The sequence below is a fragment of the Sinocyclocheilus rhinocerous genome, unplaced genomic scaffold, assembly GCF_001515625.1.
Source record: "Sinocyclocheilus rhinocerous isolate Xijiao unplaced genomic scaffold, SAMN03320098_v1.1 scaffold878, whole genome shotgun sequence".
In the NCBI taxonomy this organism is placed as follows: Eukaryota; Metazoa; Chordata; class Actinopteri; order Cypriniformes; family Cyprinidae; genus Sinocyclocheilus; species Sinocyclocheilus rhinocerous.
In genome coordinates, this window is record NW_015664312.1 from 726767 (window position 1) to 745246 (window position 18480).

Genomic DNA, 18480 nt, shown 5'->3' on the forward strand with positions numbered 1-18480 from the left:
TTAGTGAGGTCTTTTTTTTTTTTTATTTGTCTCTTTATACAATACAGATTTTTTTGAAAGCAGCTTTATAGTAATAGTAAAATAAGTTAATGTTGAAATTCTTAAATGAAAATACAACAATTTTTATTTTTTATTAATTAAATTTTTTACAATTGAGTTGGATCAAATAAAGAGTTAAGCTTGTATTTTTTCCATTTAATGCTGAATAAAATGAATGAGTAGTTGCAGTACTATTTAGTCATTTAGTTATACATTGCATTTTTCAATAAGGATTCTGCATACCTTTTTTATACTATGTAGAACAAGTAATACGAAAAAAGAAACATTTCAAACATTAGTGAGGTCTTTTTTTTTTTTTTTTTTCTCTTTATACAATACAGATTTTTATGAGTGAATTGGTATATTTGAGTAAATTGCTCTATTTCCTGCTGTTGTTTCAAAGTAATGAACTGTAATTTTGACATGGGACTCGTTGCGTATCTATGCAGCCGAGTTGGGCAGTGATGAAGACGACATAGATGATGAAGGCCAGGAATACCTTGAAATGCTAGCTAAACAAGCAGGAGAGGACGGTGACGATGAAGACTGGGAGGAGGATGACGCAGAGGAGACCGCTCTTGAGGGTTACACGACCTCAGTGGACGACGAGGACAACCTTGTTGATGAATACCAGATCTTCAAAGCCATAATCCAAAGTATGGGTTTCATCTACAGTATGAATTAAATGAGCCACTTTAAAAGGGTGTTTTACTGACAGACTGCTCTCTTTCCTCTAGATGTCCAGGGCCGTGACCCAGCATGGTACCAGTTGCTCACACAGTGTCTCGATGAGGAACAAAGAAAACAACTTCAGGATATTGCAACACTTGCAGATCAGCGACGAGCAGCACATGGTGAGGCAAAAAAAAAAAAGCTGTGCGAGGAAATCGATTGCGCAGCACTTTATCCCACTTGATGACCAATATTTAATGTAGTATTTTTCTGGCAGATATTGGAACCAAAACCTACTTTATGCTAGTCTGTGAAAAGCCATGTACACATTAACCCAGATACATTTGAAAAAGGTCCACGCTAGTGTTTTTAAGTGTTTTGCAAAAGTTACTAGTCCACGCTGACCCGTCTTAAATCACTGCGCATGCGTAAATCATCAACATTGTGATAATACAGAGAGGCCAGATGTAAAGTTATTCTTCTGGAAAAATCATTTCAAAATCAAAAACTTTCTATGCACGGTCAAAGGACAGCAATTCCGAGTAAATATTGTCAAGGTTATACAAAGTATTTAAGCATTGTTACATAATGCTTAAAATATACGCCGCGACTAAGCGTGCATCATTGTTTTCAAATACCCCAGTTTTCACAGTCTACTCTAAAAATGCAAAAACTGAGTTTTCAAATTTAGCAACTTGGCTTCTAGTCAATTTAGCAACAGTGACTTCTGTTTTTGCTGTACAAAAATACAGTTCAGTGTGGACGAAAGGCCAACATGTAGAGGAAAAAAAAGATGTGTCCAGATTAATCGAAATGTGGTGCCTTAATATGCTGCCAAAATGTTACTTATTTCTTCAGCCTGCTGATTTTTTCCCCAATTTTTACTTATGTTTCCGATTGATTTTTAGAATCAAAGATGATTGAGAAGCATGGAGGATACAAGTTTGCAGATCCGGTGGTGCCATCCAATTTCAACTTTGGTGGCAGCGCCCCTGGGATGAATTGAGTCCTCTCTTTCCCTTCCCCTTTCTAACTGTGACTGAAATTGAATAACGAAGTAATATGAATCGGTTCAAAAACAGTGAAGTAGTCCTCAGAAACCACGTTTGTAACAGCAGCTTCTCTGAGAAGTTACTTTTAGGAGAAAGCTGCTGACTGAACCATGAATGGCAATTACATACTGCGTGTTGAAGTGATTCAAAAATGAACAGCTTCATGTTTGTCTAATTTACATTAATCTGACATCTCTGTCAGGCCTGTCATTAATCTGACATTAATTGTGATCTCTAATCAATTGGTGAGCAGAGTTTATTACTTCACCTATGTGACATCATTAACGAAAGTCCTTGTTGAACCAACATTGTTCAAACGACGGAGGTGCGACCATTTTACTACTGTTTCTGAAAAAAGTTGTAACTAGCTAATTAGTTTCTCCAACAAAGCATCATACTATTGTAGTTAAGAAGTGAGTTACGTTGTTGTTGTATGGGAAACGCACCCCAGGATTGGCTAGTAGTTTTCTAATGTTATTGGACCCCATGTGGGTAAGAACTGAATCAATCCGAGAGCATAGCTGCAAGCGGCAATAATGTGGCCAATAAAGAGTCCCTTAAAGGATTAGTTCACTTCTGAATTTAGATTTCCTCATAATTTTCTCACCCCATGTCATCCAAGATGTTCATGTCTTTATTTCTTCAGTCGAAAAGAAATTAAGGTTTTTGAGGAAAACATTCCAGGGTTTTTCTCTATATAGTGGACTTCAGTGGGGTTCACTGGGTGGAAGGTCCAAATTGCAGCTTCAAAGTGTTCTACACGATCCCAGACGAGGAAGAAGGGGCTTATCTAGCGAAACGATCGGCCATTTTCTAAAAAAAAAATACAATTGATATACTTTTTAACCTCAAACGCTCGTCTTGTCTAATTCTGCATTAACTCTGTGCATTCCGGTTCATCAAAAAACTCCCCTCTCATTTTCTCCAACTTCAAAATCGTCCTACATCGCTGTTTTACCGTTTTTTTGGCTGATCGTTTCACTAGATAAGACCCTTCTTCCTCGTCTGGGATCGTGTAGAACGCTTTGAAGCTGCAATTTGGACCTTCCACCCAGTGAACCCCACTGAAGTCCACTATATAGAGAATAGTTTACCTCAAAAACCTTAATTTCTTTTCGACTGAAGAAAGAAAGACATGAACATCTTGGATGACATGGGGGTGAGGAAATTGAGGAAATTTTAATTCAGAAGTGAACTAATCCTTTAAGGCATGGTCTTGTCCATACCAAGAATTGGCTTAACTTTCATGAAAATAACAAGGAAAAATTTGTCATGTTTTTGACTTTGTCTGAATCTGATCCAGGAGTTTTCGAACTATTCCTGGACATTTTGGATGTTTCCATTATTTAACACTCCATGATCTGACTGGGTATGTCCGATAAAGGAGACATCCAAAAGGTGCGGTGCTTTGGAGGCTCCATGAACAGTTTGAAAACCCCTAATCTGAGCAAACTTTGTGCAGTTTGGACAGTTATTGTAGGATTAGCAAAAAGCTGTGAAAAAGTTTATGCAATTGTTTGGAACATGTGATGCATTGTTTTGCATGTACCTGGGGTTATATGGCGATAAGCAACATGATTTAAGGCCAATTTATTCTACAGTTGTCATGGTCCTGTTTACTTAAGTACACCAGAGCTTTAAAATATAGCCTCACTTCCTGGTTTCCATTCCTGTATCAAAGTAGCTCTTCAAGATCAGAAATGAGAATCCCTTTGTTACACAAATTATTTGGTGTATCAAAAAGCTTTGATAACTATAGATGTTATCTGACCCAAATGTGAAGAAAATCAAAATAAAAGTTGTAGGATAAGTTCTAGTGATGTACAGACTGTCCATCGTTATCAGTACAATGATGGCTTTCATGTATTCGTTATGGCATCAGAGGCCACCTATTTCCTCTTCATTATCTGCTGTACAATTTTTTTGTGCAGGTCAGCTCTTTCGTGGAACACTGAAATAGGATGGTGCATCAGTGAAGCCATAATGCGCAATATCATCTGGATTTAACAAGACAAACTGATGAAGCGGCAGAACTGAACTTTCGGAAAGTGGCTCTCCAGCATTAGGAATGAGGATCCCAGCGCTATACAGAAATTATTTGGAGTATCAAAATTATCCAACCCAAATGTGGAGAAACTCAGATGCATCATGGGTGTTTAAAATGCGTGGTTTATGTTCAAAATGGCAGAAAATGTGTGGGTGAAAATTGGAACCAAGTGCACTGAATATATTTCCAGGCCACTCTGTTCAAATAATTATGAACAGAAATGGAAGCCAAAACGGTCAGTGGTGCTGGAATGTTTGAGAGACTTCAAAATTGCTACCAGTAATGCCCTGTCCCACAAGTATACCAAATTTCACAACCATTTTGCATATGGTTTTGAAGGCTGTAGACTCCCAAAATATGTGACACATACTGATGAATTCGATAGGTTTGTTGCCAGACCCCAATGAAAATTCTAAACTTTATCAATAATTTGTAAGACTGACTGATTTGGGTCTTTTTGCTGGTACATGCATGCTACACATTTAATAATGGCTGGGCACACAAAGGCCATTTTGTTCCTTATTTTTCATGGTTATTTGAATGAGCTTATTGTCCTGCTTAAGCAATAGGTGGTTGAGACCTGAAAAACAATCACAGGCTACTTTTTTTAATGTAAGCCCTTGAGGTGATTGACTGAGCCAGTTGGTATGGGTGAAATTTTCCTAGAACACAGACATTTAGTGCATGTCAGCAACTTTATGCTGCAGGCCATAAACGGCATGTATGATTCAGATACCTTTATGGATAAATACTCGCGTGCACAGTGTGTTTCCTGAATTAGTTGTTAACTCCCCAGATAGTAATTTTACTGCATGTTGTGTTTTGAAATTACCCTACAAGAAAAAAAAAGATGTTTTCATCTGTTATCCACTCAGAAATGCTGACGTCTTGATAGATGTAATGCAATAATGTAGTAGGACAAAAACTTTCAGAGGAGTTGCATATTTCATGCTTAATATTTGTAATAATAGCACTGACAAACATTCAAACAGAGCTAATGGAAACATTCTGCAAGATAAAAATCAGGGGGAAAAAGCTTTTTAAGATGTACAAGAACAATTACTAAGCATCCAAACACCAAAAGGCATTTTACAATAAAGCTTACATTGACTGTCACATGGTTATAAAGACGTGCATCATTTCTATGATATGACTGAAGCTGTCGTCAAAGAAGCATCTGCATCAATTTGCTTTTTCTTGCATTTGATGCCAAGAAGACTGCAGATCTTCATCAGCATCAGGTCTACGATCTCCTCTTCTTCAGAAGGCTGAGGGAAAAGAGATAGACTAAATTAATTTAGAAAGGCGAAAATGTGGCACAGCACTGGATTAATTGATTATGAGAGATTTACAGTGGGATGAAGTTGCTCTTCATTGAAAGCCACCAAAATCACAGATATAAAGAGGTTGAGAACTACGAATGTCATAAAGATAATGCAGGATCCAATCAGGAAAGCTCCCAGGACTGGATTGTAATCCAAAACCTGTAGGGAGAAGGAAACAATACAATGAATAATATAAGTTCTTAAACACATTAGCAGTGAGTACAAATTCAGTATAGGTCTTTATTTTTACCTCATCATAGTTAAAGATACCCAGTTGTAGACAAATAATGGTCTGTGCAGCCTCAAGCAGAGTTCTGTATGAGTAGAGCCTCCAACCGTACATCAAATTGCACTAATGAAATACAAAATGTAAAACTTTCAGACAAATGTGAGTACAAATTGAATGTGTGCAGCCTGCAAAAGAGAGATATGGTGGCAATCAAAATCTCCAGCAAATAGCGTGCATTTCAGTCTGTTCCTCATGTTATTGACCAGTGGTCTCAAACTCAGTTCCTGGAGGGCCACAGCTTTGCTGAGTTTAGCTCCAACCTTAATTAAACACCCCTTAACAAGCTCATCAAGGCCTTCAGGATTACTAGAAACTTCCAAGCACGTGAGTTGGAGCTAAATTCTTCAAGGCTGTGGCGCTCCAGGAACTGAGTTTGAGACCACTGTCCTTTCAGGAGCTTGTAGGCCAAACTCAGTTTGAGAAGGGTCACAGTCCTGCAGAGTTTAGCTTTAACCCTAATAAGACACACGGTACAGCTAATCAAGTCCTTCAGGATTACTTGGCTGTCTCCAAAAGCTGAAAAATGCTGCCTCTGCAGGTAGCATACAAAGGCAACAAGGCACAGAATCCAGTGGTTATGTCACATGCTGTCTACTGATACCTTCATCTGATTGATTGTGGAAGGCAGCATAGATGTATCCTTCACTACCTTAGTGCACAAACGCTGTCATTGCCTGATAGGGCAGTGAAGCAACAAGTCAGCAGCCAAAACTTTTCGATGCTACCCTTGAAAACTACAGGAAGTTGTGTTGGAGCAGGGCTAGAACTAAACTCTTCAGGACTTCACCATTTCTGGTCTATTTTCATTTTATGTTAAAGAACATCACATACTCACAGCAATGGAATAGGCCAGAAACATGATGGTCATGACCACAATGAAGCCAGAGATATCTGTCCATGCCCGTTGCAGTGTAGAGGTGATCATGTGTAGCTTCGGGTTGAGTCTCAGCAGATGCCACAGCTTTATGGTGGCCAGCAGGACTAAGAAAGCTATCAGATAGCCTAGTACAGCATCTGCAGTGGCAGTCTCATAAAAACTGGCAAACCTGTTAGAGAAGCAGCTGTATTAATTCTCAAGTATTTTCAAACATAAAGTGTATATTGTGCAGGAAGTAGAAGTCTAGTATTCCATTCCAAACATGCTGATTGATCTTGAAAAGCTGAAGACTTTCACTCACATGTCTTTGTTGTTTTGGTAGTACTCAATGTCCCGGTTACCCAATATTGTCCTCTTGACAAACACAGATAATGCGCTCCAACTTAGAATGATTATGGCCAACTCTAAGAGATTCCATTTGCTTCTGAAATATGCCCATTTCTGCTGCTTCATCAGTTTGCCCTGTTAAATCCACAAAATACTGTGCATTACAGCTCCACTGATGCAAATTACACCATTTTATTTTAATGTTCCATGAGCGAGCGGACCTGCACAAACATGTAGTAGAGAATGAAGAGGAAATAGATGGCCTCTGATGCCATAACAAATATGTGAAAGCCACCAGTGGACTGATAAAGATGGACAGTCTGCACCTCACTACGGTATTGGAATGCACCTGTGAAAACAACAAAATTACCATGAGTCCAACCTTTGACAACATGAGAATCTTTCAAGGATTTAGAGAAGAGATGCCTCACCCACTCCCGTGGTCTCAAAAATGAGAGTCACAATGCAGAAGAGGTTCACATTTGCATTATAAACTGTAAACTCCACAAAGACAGCCCGTGTATACACGTCCAGCCAGATGTTGTCAAAAAGATACTGAAGAAGACTAAGAAAGGAAAGGACACATTAACTGTTGTAACTTCTACTTTTAAAACTACATTGCACGTTGTTACACATTATGCTACCTGCTTGCATTCTTTTGATCCGGGCCTAGTTCCACCACAAATCCTCCACCCTTATAAAGGGCCAGCCCACCCCAAACAGGGTTTGCCCGGAGTTTGGCCTGAGTTTGGTAGCGCCAAGGTGTGGGTACAATCTTAGAACCATTCACATTTTTAGTCCGATTCCACCCTGGACCGTAAGAGCCCATGTCCTCCGCTTCCCAGGAGTATGGGGCATGGCAGTCAGGAACAGAGTACTGCATGGTCTTGACAATTTTACAAGAGTCTTTCCTTACCCTAACCTGGCGGAATCGAGCGTTGCCAACAAGTTTTGAATTTCCATCTGTTATGAAGCCTGAAAGGGTAACAAATAACATGGTACATTTAGGTCTTTCGGTACAATATACAAGCAGTTTTTAACCTTGAATAAGTAGACAATGTTGACAATACATACTGAAGGAATACCTGGATATTGCCCAACCAGATTACTGAGCAAGGAGGATTTTGCCCAATTTAATATATCTTTGTGGTTCATACTCTCGGAAATGCCATTGCTGAAACTCTGCCGGATATGCTGAGTGAGGTAGTATGCATGTGGATCTCGCTGACCATATGCAACCAAGAGAAGCATCCAAAGGAATCCCACATAAACTGCAACGTAAAAGGCTGTGTCAAACAAGCTGATCTTTTGATTAATAATAGATAAATTATGTTCTTCTTACTGAGAATCTCCCGGATGAGTGCAAACACTTTCTGCTCCTTGATCATGTTGTTTCTCATCTTTTCTATGTCAGTGGGAGGAGGAGGCTGATAGAAACTACATGTGCTGTCTCTTCTGGCAATTCTGATTGCATCGGGATCATCTGTGGACAGATGTTTCAGCTGAGGTTTTGTCACACTAAAAAAGTGATAATATGATGCTATAAATTTACTCATGTTGCTCATTGTCCAGTTACCCGTGCTGGGTAGAGTCCCATCAATCGGAACATCTCCATAATCTTCTTGATCAACTGTTTTGAGTACCAAAGCAAAGAAGACTGCAAAGCCCAGTACCTAAAGAAACCAATAAATCTCATTAAGTCCAGGTCTCTGTAGTGACAAAACAGCTAGTAGACAATGTCATGTAAATACAAGCTGCACAGGAAGTGGTAATGTACAATACACATAAATATACAATCATAAAATACAAAAAGGAAGATCACAAGAATTGTCTTTTTTATTCCATCTCTTACTTTTACAGGCTGGGTGATGAAGAGGCTTTCGAAGAAGGACACCACCATTGAGATGAGCCAGCTGATGGAACGCTCCTTCCCATAGGTCAACCCATACATCATAGTGAAGTATGCTGAAACACCACTGGTGGATACAACAAGAAACCAACCAACGAACACAAACCACCAGGGCAAGCCTTTCTGACTACACTTTCTGCTGTCTCCACTGTTGCCCTCTGTAGGGCTGGAGCTACGGGTATGTAGACCACTGACAGAACAGGAGGAGACATGAGGTTCAAGTAGGTTCTTCATGCCTTGGACCTGCAATACAGCCTGGTTGTAGCTGTTTGGCATAGAGAAGGATGAAGGCCCCAGCAGTCTCAGCGCTCTCTCCACATTTTGCAGTTGTTTGTAGAGATACTGGCTGTAGACACTGTGTTTTCCATTTTGCTCTGGGTTCTCACAAAAACTGCTCTCTGTGATAGGAACAAAACAATATTACTGCTTCATATATATATATATTATATATATAATAATTATGTATTTATAATCAAATGCTGCTCTCAATTCAAAGTAGGAGGTGGGAATACTCAAGTTAAAAATTTCCACTTCTGACCTCAAAACATTCCAGTCATACTCATTTAAGACAACTAGAACTTAAATTCTCCCACTTCCACTTGAAAATAACCAATGGAACATTGCTTTCGTTCCACCATCCTGGATAGAACATCAAAGGACACTTCTCCCTGAAGTCGGGTAGATCAATTTCAAACCAACCAGAAGTTCCAGTGGTTATTTTAGAGTATGAGATGGGATAATTTGAAGTTCTGAATTGTCCATGTCCATGGACTCACCTTTCAGATTTACACACTCCAGAGAAGCTGCGAGAGTTTGCTTCTTTTTAGAAGAGTCCGTGTAAAACTCACTTCCAACTCGATTGTGTTGACGAATTATCTCTTCAACCAGTGACAGCAGATTGTTGATATCTGTTTTGGTGGAGTCCAGTTCTGTCCTTGGAACAGGTCTTCTCATGACCTTATAGAGTGACTGTGCTATCCGTTTGATGTCCTGAAAAGATGTTATAAAAAATGTCATAATACCACATCCATTATGACAGAGAAATGGAACTATTCTGGGCCAAACTCTTAGAGAAGGACTTGCCTTTATCACAGTGTCAGGTGTGATTTCCTTGTGATTATTGTGTGGAGGCTGATTCGGAGATACACGCCCCATTTTGCCTGGCTTTTTGGGATCTATCTTTGACTGTTGCTTTGAAGATGATTCAGACTTTTGTTCTCTTGGACGAGCATTTCTGAAGATGCTCACAATGAGGAGATTGATAGGAAACATGATAATGGAACTCTGGATGCCAATCATGACCTGTTGCCAGGTGAACTCAATCTGACCTGTAGCCCATGCAAAGATAGAAATCACATTATTATGAATGTACATATGTTTGATTCAAGCAACACACGTTTTGAAAAATGGTCAGTTTTTTAACCATTAATGACTAAACTATTACAAACAATGGAGCTGTCTAGTATATTAAACAGGTGTAATGCGATGGTGTTCTAGTGGTATGATAAAAAGCTAACCAATGGCATGGAGTGTGATTGTCATTCTGTGCCCAAGTGCGACTTTAGCAAGCCATGTTTGAGTACAGTATCCTGTAGTCACATGTAGTACGGACTGAATAATAATGGACTGAATGTACCGACTAAATAAGGATGGACATGTTCAACTTTGCTGATAAGGGCTGAAGTGAAGTTGATGTAAGATACTGTTAGATTAATGTTTTATTTGTCATACCCAGGTCCATGGTCTGCTCTGAGGGGTCTGATGGGATACCCCAGAACATGATACTGGTCAACATGGTGCAGAGCAGCAGCGAAAAACAGCAGGAGACACGCTGTACTCGAGTAAAATTGCTACTTGGGGGACGACTGATTACAGAGAACCAGATGTGACCATCACGGAAATCTTTTGCAGTCTTCATGAAGAACAAATTACTGTAAAGTTTAAAGACAATAAATTAAACGTTAATGAGAAAATACCCATAATTTTGTACCACACATCTATTTCTTACCCAACAATCTCTCAGCTACATACCTAAACCTTTTCAAGTCCATCTCTGTTGCTACAGGGAAAACTTTATCTAGTGTATATTCTCCCAAGTCAACGGACAACCATGAGTTGCACAGGAAGTGCCACTTCTGCCCAGTCTCCAGGTCTTGTACCATCACCTTATTAACATACCTGTGACAATTCCAGAGGGTCACATACAGAAAGTAATGAAATTACATAGACAAAAATCAGCATGCCTCCAAGAAATCTGACAAAGTACTATGTGACATTTCTATTAATTTTACCAAGCAGGATGCTGTCCTGAATTGTCATGCCACAGCCTAATACTTTGTAGCTCTCCCAGTGAGAAGGGGGTGGTCAGCAAGAACATGTCCAGTCCTCCCCTTTCAAACACTGGTTTTTCAGGGTCAGTCAAATGATGAGGTTCAATCTCTCCTTCTGTGCCCTGTAGAGTCACTGTCACCTGGAGCAATTTTATGGCAGTGTTAATACTGAATGGTACAGTGTTCCTGAAAAAATGCTGGAACTAAAGCTGGATGACACTTACCTGAGAAGAGGTGGAGGCCCCACGACGATGCCCTGTATTGATACTCAACAAGTAACGATATTCAGCTAAGGGATCATTGTCCTCAAGTACTGTGACCTTCACCTTTAAGTAGGGAGATTACCATGAAAGTTAAACAAGGAAGTTTTTATTTATTTTATTTATAGTTTATCTTTGTGCTTTTTTGTTTCAAACAAGATAAGGAATTACAAGTGTCAAATTGTTTTTTCAAGAGAACCAGGTTTCTAAAAGCAAACCTTCACTGCATCCTGAATATCCTTTCTTCGTGCCCACATCACAACCAACAGGTAAGCCAGGATGATGGCGCCTACAAAACACACCACCACTGGGTTGTTGACGAAGGTTGCAAAGAGTTCAGCAGTGCGGGACACATCAACAACGTTGGGCATGACGAAGAAAGAGCTTCCAAAAAAGGTCAAATGGGTACATAGGCATTGAGTAACCAATGTTGTAGTACGAGGGCCAACCTGAAAAAAGGTAAGACTCTAACCATGAAATCCTCTGTATAAATTACATGCTTATTCAGTTTAAAGGAGCGTTCACACAGAGAATGATTGCAGTAATAAAATAACTGTCAGTGTGAACGGCCTTAAAAGACATTAATTGATCGACTTACCCTACAGCCATCGCCACTCCAATTGGCCTTTGTCTCATCCCAATACAAACAGTGAGCAGCAATGGTTGTGATGAAAACTGAGGTGTTTGTCGAATTCACCCCTGCTCCAACAACAGGCCTCACCAGAAGGTAGTAAACGCCTACTTCTATTGTCATTTCCGTAGGGTTAAGCACCCAAGTGTACCTCTCCTCTGCACCACACAAATATAACAAAATAAGTCTCAATCTCTTTCTAAAATTGTTAAATTCTGTTAATTTGTTTATATTGGTTAATAACCTTCAGAGTCGCCATCTTGAGGTAGCTGGATCCAAGCTTCATAATTTGTATCGTTAGGGTAGTCCTGAAAACCGAGGAGCAACTGCAGAGGGGTCTCCTCTGAAGGGTCTAACTTGAAAACCAGAGATATATTGGGTGCAGTCACATTAATGACGACAGTGCTGAAGATTGCCAGTTCCAGAAGAGTTTGGTTAACTTCTGCCACCTCTGTCCTTGGTAAAAGAATCTAGGAAATGAAGAAAACAAGTTCTGGATGTTTTATGTTTACAGTAGCCAAGCTTTTGGCCTTTATTGCTGACAATCTCCTTTTACCTCAATCTCCTCAGTGAGGTTTGCCACTGTAATCACAGAGCCATTCATTTTGGTGAGAGATAGAGACCCCACTGATCCACTAATATGCTCGCCCTCATGCCGTGAAAATGGATTTATCCTGAAACTTGTCATCTGTGATACATTCAAGATGAAAATTAGTATTACAGAAGTCTAATTTGTGAATCTTACCTCACAAGTAGGTGGAAGAGGTGTTCAAAGGTTTCTCCTACTACTATTACACAGATAACATGCAACTCTACTTTTCATTACAACCAGACGATTCCACGGTAGCTGTGTGGATCTTGGCCTGTCTGGCAGACATCTCAGCATGGCTGAGAGAACAACTCAACCTAGCAAAGAGGGAAGTAGTCTTCCCAGCCACTCCAACATTTCAGCACAATTTCACCATCCAGATTTCGACGATAATTTCAACCAGATCAGTCAGAAACCTTGGAGTAACCTTTGATGACTAACTAGCTAGCCTTGATGAGCTTCAAAGACCACGTTGTAACACAGTCATGCAGGTTTGTACTGCACAACATTCTGAAGATCAGGCCCTTCCTAACTACTGCAATGCTCTTCTGGCTGGTTGTCCAACATGTACAATCAAACCTCTATAGATGATACAGAATGCAGCAGCACAATCAGTCTTCAATGAGACCCAAGAGAGCCAATGTTACACTTCTCTTAATCTCTCTTCATTGGCTACTGTTTCAAGACACTGATACTTGGCATATTTTTACCTCTACTCCCTCTTACTCCCTCTTTACATTCCCTCTAGAAGCCTGAGGTCAGTGAGTGAGTTGAACCTTGTGGTACTATCACAGAAAGGCACAAAATCACTTTCCCGAACATTCACTGTTCCATAGTGGTGGAATGATCTTCACAACCATATCCGGACAACCAAACCTCTTATAATAGTCAAGAAACAGTTCAAATACAAAAACAAATTTCCCTTGAGCACTTAACTGTGTCCTGTCCTGTTGGCCCATGTTGACTCTTTAAAAGAAATTCTATGCTTTTTCTATTTCTTATGTCCCTCCCTGTTCTAGACAATGTCTGAAACTTTTTTTATATGCACTTCTTGTGTTATTGCCTCCTCAGGATGAATCACATTTGTTAGTCACTTTGGATAAAATAATCTGCTGAACTAATAAATGTAAATTTGACCTAAAATCTAAATTATGGGCTCATCAACTTTAGACTTCCTAAAAGAGAAAAAAGATGAAATTGTCACTCAACTCACCCGTACATCTACTGGTTCATCTGGAGACAGAACAGAGCCCAGAGATGGGAGGATAAAACTGGCAGAGCTGTTCTTCTGAATGTTAAAGGGCTGTTTCTGAAGATCATCCAATGATATTCTGAAAGAGCACAGCAGAATGAGTCATTTTATTTCTTAAGCTGCAAAATAAAGACCCTATTAAAAGAAAATTGAGGTTTGCTCCTTTTAGTTCATGTCAATCAGTTTTGAGGCTGTCTATATGCTTGTGCACAAATAAACTTTTACCACATATTGAAAATTAGCAGTTTTCTCTTCAGTAAAATGTACCAAATTATCTCCTGTGAAAATGGTCTCTAGAATGTGAATGTTCACCCCATCTAAAATATAATTAACACCTGTTTCTGACTAGCAATACCATGTAGTAAATTGTGATTTTGCGAGTCGTGATGTACTGTAAATTATAGGCTATACCGACTTCCTGTTTCAATAGAAAATGTGTTAAAACAAAATATTTATCAAGCCATTTCATGGCTTTTTCATCCCCTCTAACCACCTGTTACAAAGAAATCACTTTTCACGATCCAACCATTTCATGACCCATTTGTCTCACAGAATATCCTGTTTTGGAAAAAAAATTCAAAATCTATGTTACATTGTGACATACATACAAAAAAAAGTTGCAACATACAAAATATGTTAAATTATGGAAGTAAAATGGGTCTTATGTTTATGAGTTAAGACAATAAATTCCTTGACCTACCAACATTATTCGTTTACCTGTTGACATATAAACCAAAAACTGAAGAGCTGAGTATGATGGGCTCCTGGTTCACCTTTTTCCCAGCCAACAAGGCACTCTGAACATTGTCCACAGTGTTTAGTAAATGACTGGAGATCTCATTCTGTAGTACAGGGTAATGAAAACAGTGTCAGGAATGATGGTTTTGAATCAGAATATGGAGCAAGGCTTGAGTGTTGTGATGTACCTGCTTAGAAGTACTGGAAGAAACTTTGATGATGTTACTGGCAGCATCAATAATCGGCGTGGATGCTTGCAGTATCTTTTCAGAGAACTCCTTGCCAGAAAGCGTCAAGGAGACCAAGGACTTACTGAGGTTTGTTAGCAGATAACTAGCCTGTAACTGTAGCCAGGATGAACGAGTTAGGAGAGATGTATTACTAACACTGTATTGCTACCATCTGGATGGTTAAAGAAGTACCTGAGCAGTGTCTGTCAGCTCATGACCCTGTGTGGTAAGGCCTGAAACCACATTAGCACTCATCTGCACCTCTGCTGGATTCTTTGGGGGGAAGGAACTCGTGGCAGCACTCAAACTCTGCAACATCTCTTCCCTCAGCTTCAGTTAGAAGAAGAATATTTGCTTAAAAGATGGGTATATAAAACATTTCTGAATGTGCATATTCCCTATGGACTACCTCTTTTTTGACACTGTCATGCTGTACTTCTGGTAATGCATCATTCAGTCTGTCGGACACAGACTGGAACATCTGTGCCAGCGCTGCCCCAGTGAGTCGACCTTGTTGCTGCAGCTGAGACACCTGGTTGGAAACCAGCGCCTGGAGATCTCCAACTGTGTGATTACTACTGGTGTCCTTTACCTGGAATGTGATGCACAACAATTTTTATTTCCACAATTCTGTTGTTCTGTCTATCTTGACCGTCCTTCTTTTTGTCTGCCATTTTATCTGTCTAACTACCGGTAATTCTTAGGAAATGGTTCCATGGTCCCCATAACCTGGTACTGATATTACTGATATATTACTGAATGATACTATTCATCACAATTATATATAAATGCATTAAAAAAAGACTGAAATTGGTTGAAAAAATATACAAGTAGGATTTAGAACCTAAATTTTGCATTTATTGAATTTACTGAATTACATACATTTTTAATATTTTATTTATTATTAATATTTAAAAAAAAATAATAATGTATGATCGCTGAGCATTGACACATGGTTTCCAACATTTGCTCTCCTTTTGCCATAATTATATGGCACAAAACATGTTTTGAAAAGGAAGTCATACATTCTTATATATTTAATTATTTATTTTATAATGTTTGGTTTATTACGAAGAAAAAAAACTGACCAAAATTTACTTAGATGTCCATTTATATGATCAAGTATAAATTAGTATATAGATTACAAACTTGTTTAAAGTTTGAAAAGTTTTACAATTTGGTCATTGAAGAACAAGTATGTGTTGATTATCTGAATATTCATTCATCTATGCTCTTCGCTCACTGTGTAGTGCAGATCTGGTATTTTGGGCATGAAGTGGGAAACCATAATGAAATCTTGAAATTTGGCAATTCCATTTCTAAAGGACAAGTGGCACAGCTTTCTGAGAATGAACCATCTGTCTAATTAATTCAGCTGAATTGTTTTGAAGTGTGTATTTTTTCACTTGCTTTTGAAAAGATGCTCATAAACAAATCAACTCGACTACAAACCCGAGTGGTTACAGCAGTGTCAGCAGTAACACCTGCTGCATTCTTAACAGTGATGTCCACCATCAGACTGTAGTTGTTATGTTTATTCCCTAGAGGGAGGTAAAGCGACTCCACTGTGGGCTCGGCACCACAATAAAAACAATTACCTGCAAAATAGGTCAAAGTACACAAAGTTAACCCTTATATACATAGGTTGATTTGACCAAATTTAGAATATAAATCACATGTCTTACCCCTGGCAGTTTTGAAGCAAAAAATACAGGACCCAGCTCTGCAAAAAGATGGATCAACAGAGCAGCTGATCTTAAAGGGAGAGAGAACATCACCCACAAGAGGACTAATGACACAGGAGAGAGGACTCAAGGCAACAGGGGGCGTTACAGAGTTGAGTGATTTATCAGTAGTATGAGATGATGGAGAGACAGTAGTCGGCAAAAGCGGCTGGACTGATGAATCCTCAGTACTGGATGTATCAACAATTGGAACAGTGTATCTAGCAGATCCAGATAAGCTGTCCTTGATAGCTAAGAGAAAACACATATGGCATCAAATCCACTAGGGTCTTAAATTTGATTGAAGTTGTACAAAGTAATTTGGGGTTACACTTTATTTTAAGATGTCATTGTTACCGTGTAATTACACAAATAAATACAGAGTAATATTGATTAACAGCATGCACGTACTGTACTGCAGGGTTAGGGTTTGGTTTAGGGGTAGTTGAATGGTAGTTTAATTATGCAAAATTTGCTATATAGTAGTAGTTATATGTATAACAAGGGCACTGTAAATTAAAGTGGTTTGGTGGTCCCAAAAAGCACCCAAAAATGAAAATGTGCTGAAAATTGACTCACCCTCAGGCCATTCAAGTTGTAGATGAGTTTGCTTCTTCATTGGAACAGATTTGGAGAAATTTAGCATTACATCACTTGCTCACCAATGGATCCTCTGCAGTGAATGGGTGCCGTCTCAATGAGAGTCCAAACAGCTGATAAAAATATTACAGTATTTGTTTAGAATCTCTTGGATTGTTTTTGCTTGTGAACAGTGCTTGATCTGTGCATATTTCTCTCTTGATTCAGATGAGACGACTTTTTCACTGGAGAAAGCAATGTTATGGATTATGGACTCTTAATTTAGCCGAAAGCAAAGCTTTAAATTAAAACGCCTTAATAATGGATTTATTTATTACAAACACACAGCTTTTCACATCACAAGATTGATGGGGTGGTGTGGATTATTGTGATGTTTCTCATTCTGACGGCACCCATTCATTGCAGAGGATCCATTGGAGAGCAAGTGATGTAATGCTAAATTTCTCCAAATCTGTTCTAATGACTCATCTACGTCTTGGATGGCTTAAGGGTGAGTACATTTTTTGCAAATTTTTTATGTTAAGGTAAACTACTTCTTTAAGTCACATTTAAAAATGTATGAATGTCACCACATTAGATAATAATATCAAACCAAGCAGAATTTATTTGTATTTAAAGACAGCTCAAACACACTTCTCGAGCAAAAAAAATTAAAACAGATGTGCTGGGTTTCAAACAATAAAATAATAGATATACTGTTTAAAATGAACACAAAAAAATTGGACACTTTCTGGTTGTAAAACAATTTTTTTTTTTTTTTTTTTTTTTTTTGCAGATTCTGCTTGTTTTGATATTGAAATTCATACATTTGTAAGAGTGATTTCAGTGCCCAAGCTCATTTTAGGGCCACTATTTACTTTTCAGAAGAATGGGTACAATTTAATGTTAAAGCAACTCCTACCATAAACCACCACTGTGATATCCTGCTTTGCTTTTCGTAGTGCATCACTCTCTATTGTAAAAGAGCTGCCCTCTGCCTTCTGTATCAATGGCTTTTTCACTGACTCTGAGTGACAGCGGCTTAGTGAACCCTGTGGGAAGATAATGTGTTAGATGAATACACCATACAAGCACATGGTCACATTTAAAAAGACAGAGGCAGGTCCCTTATGAAAAAGAAGTGTGCTAAATCATATTGAATGTGCACATGAAGTGTAGTTAAAATATTCAAAGTGCATTTTTACAAAACTCTACTTGCAGATAGCCTAATATATTATTGGAATTATAGGCCACTTAAGTGAACTTAAAGAGTGTCCAGTATCATGACTATGTTTCTTAACATCTATAAGTATACTTTTAAAAAGTTAACTTTGTAATAATGTCAAATTAAAGGTTCTATTAAAGGGGTCATATGATGCTGCTAAAAAGAACATTATTTTGTGTATTTGGTGTAATGAAATGTGTTTATGCGGTTTAAAGTTAAAAAAACACATTATTTTCCACATACTGTACATTATTGTTTCTCCTCTATGCCCCGCCTTCTGAAACGCGTCGATTTTTACAAAACTAATCGGTCTGAAAAGCGAGGTGTGCTCTGATTAGCCAGCTATCCAGTGCGTTGTGATTAGCCGAATACCTCAAGCGTGAGA

At 38.7% G+C, this 18480-nt stretch overlaps 2 protein-coding genes across 2 annotated transcripts in view; one reads left to right on the forward strand and one right to left on the reverse strand.

Moving 5' to 3' along the window:
* Positions 1–1749, forward strand: part of LOC107730064 (importin-7-like) — a 28660-nt gene extending 26911 nt beyond the window's left edge. Inside the window, exons 23-25 of the mRNA XM_016540797.1 lie at positions 489–695; positions 777–893; positions 1620–1749. Of these exons, the coding sequence (XP_016396283.1) occupies positions 489–695; positions 777–893; positions 1620–1717 (422 nt within the window). The 3' untranslated portion in view covers positions 1718–1749. The remainder of the gene's footprint in view (positions 1–488; positions 696–776; positions 894–1619) is intronic.
* Positions 1750–2916: 1167 nt separating this feature from the next.
* The window catches only part of pkd1l2a (polycystic kidney disease 1 like 2a), a 19339-nt gene continuing 3775 nt past the window's right edge, over positions 2917–18480 (reverse strand). Inside the window, exons 5-31 of the mRNA XM_016540798.1 lie at positions 15004–15159; positions 14760–14897; positions 14526–14681; positions 14317–14441; positions 13561–13678; positions 12315–12446; positions 12003–12228; positions 11726–11916; positions 11346–11576; positions 11092–11193; positions 10829–11007; positions 10569–10715; positions 10269–10468; positions 9621–9865; positions 9314–9527; positions 8481–8935; positions 8222–8301; positions 7971–8125; positions 7714–7899; positions 7273–7603; positions 7060–7193; positions 6850–6977; positions 6603–6763; positions 6260–6470; positions 5386–5487; positions 5163–5294; positions 2917–5078 (exon numbers count right to left, since the gene is read on the reverse strand). Coding sequence (XP_016396284.1) covers positions 4953–5078; positions 5163–5294; positions 5386–5487; positions 6260–6470; positions 6603–6763; positions 6850–6977; positions 7060–7193; positions 7273–7603; positions 7714–7899; positions 7971–8125; positions 8222–8301; positions 8481–8935; positions 9314–9527; positions 9621–9865; positions 10269–10468; positions 10569–10715; positions 10829–11007; positions 11092–11193; positions 11346–11576; positions 11726–11916; positions 12003–12228; positions 12315–12446; positions 13561–13678; positions 14317–14441; positions 14526–14681; positions 14760–14897; positions 15004–15159 — 4761 coding nt within the window. The 3' untranslated portion in view covers positions 2917–4952. The remainder of the gene's footprint in view (positions 5079–5162; positions 5295–5385; positions 5488–6259; positions 6471–6602; positions 6764–6849; positions 6978–7059; positions 7194–7272; positions 7604–7713; positions 7900–7970; positions 8126–8221; positions 8302–8480; positions 8936–9313; positions 9528–9620; positions 9866–10268; positions 10469–10568; positions 10716–10828; positions 11008–11091; positions 11194–11345; positions 11577–11725; positions 11917–12002; positions 12229–12314; positions 12447–13560; positions 13679–14316; positions 14442–14525; positions 14682–14759; positions 14898–15003; positions 15160–18480) is intronic.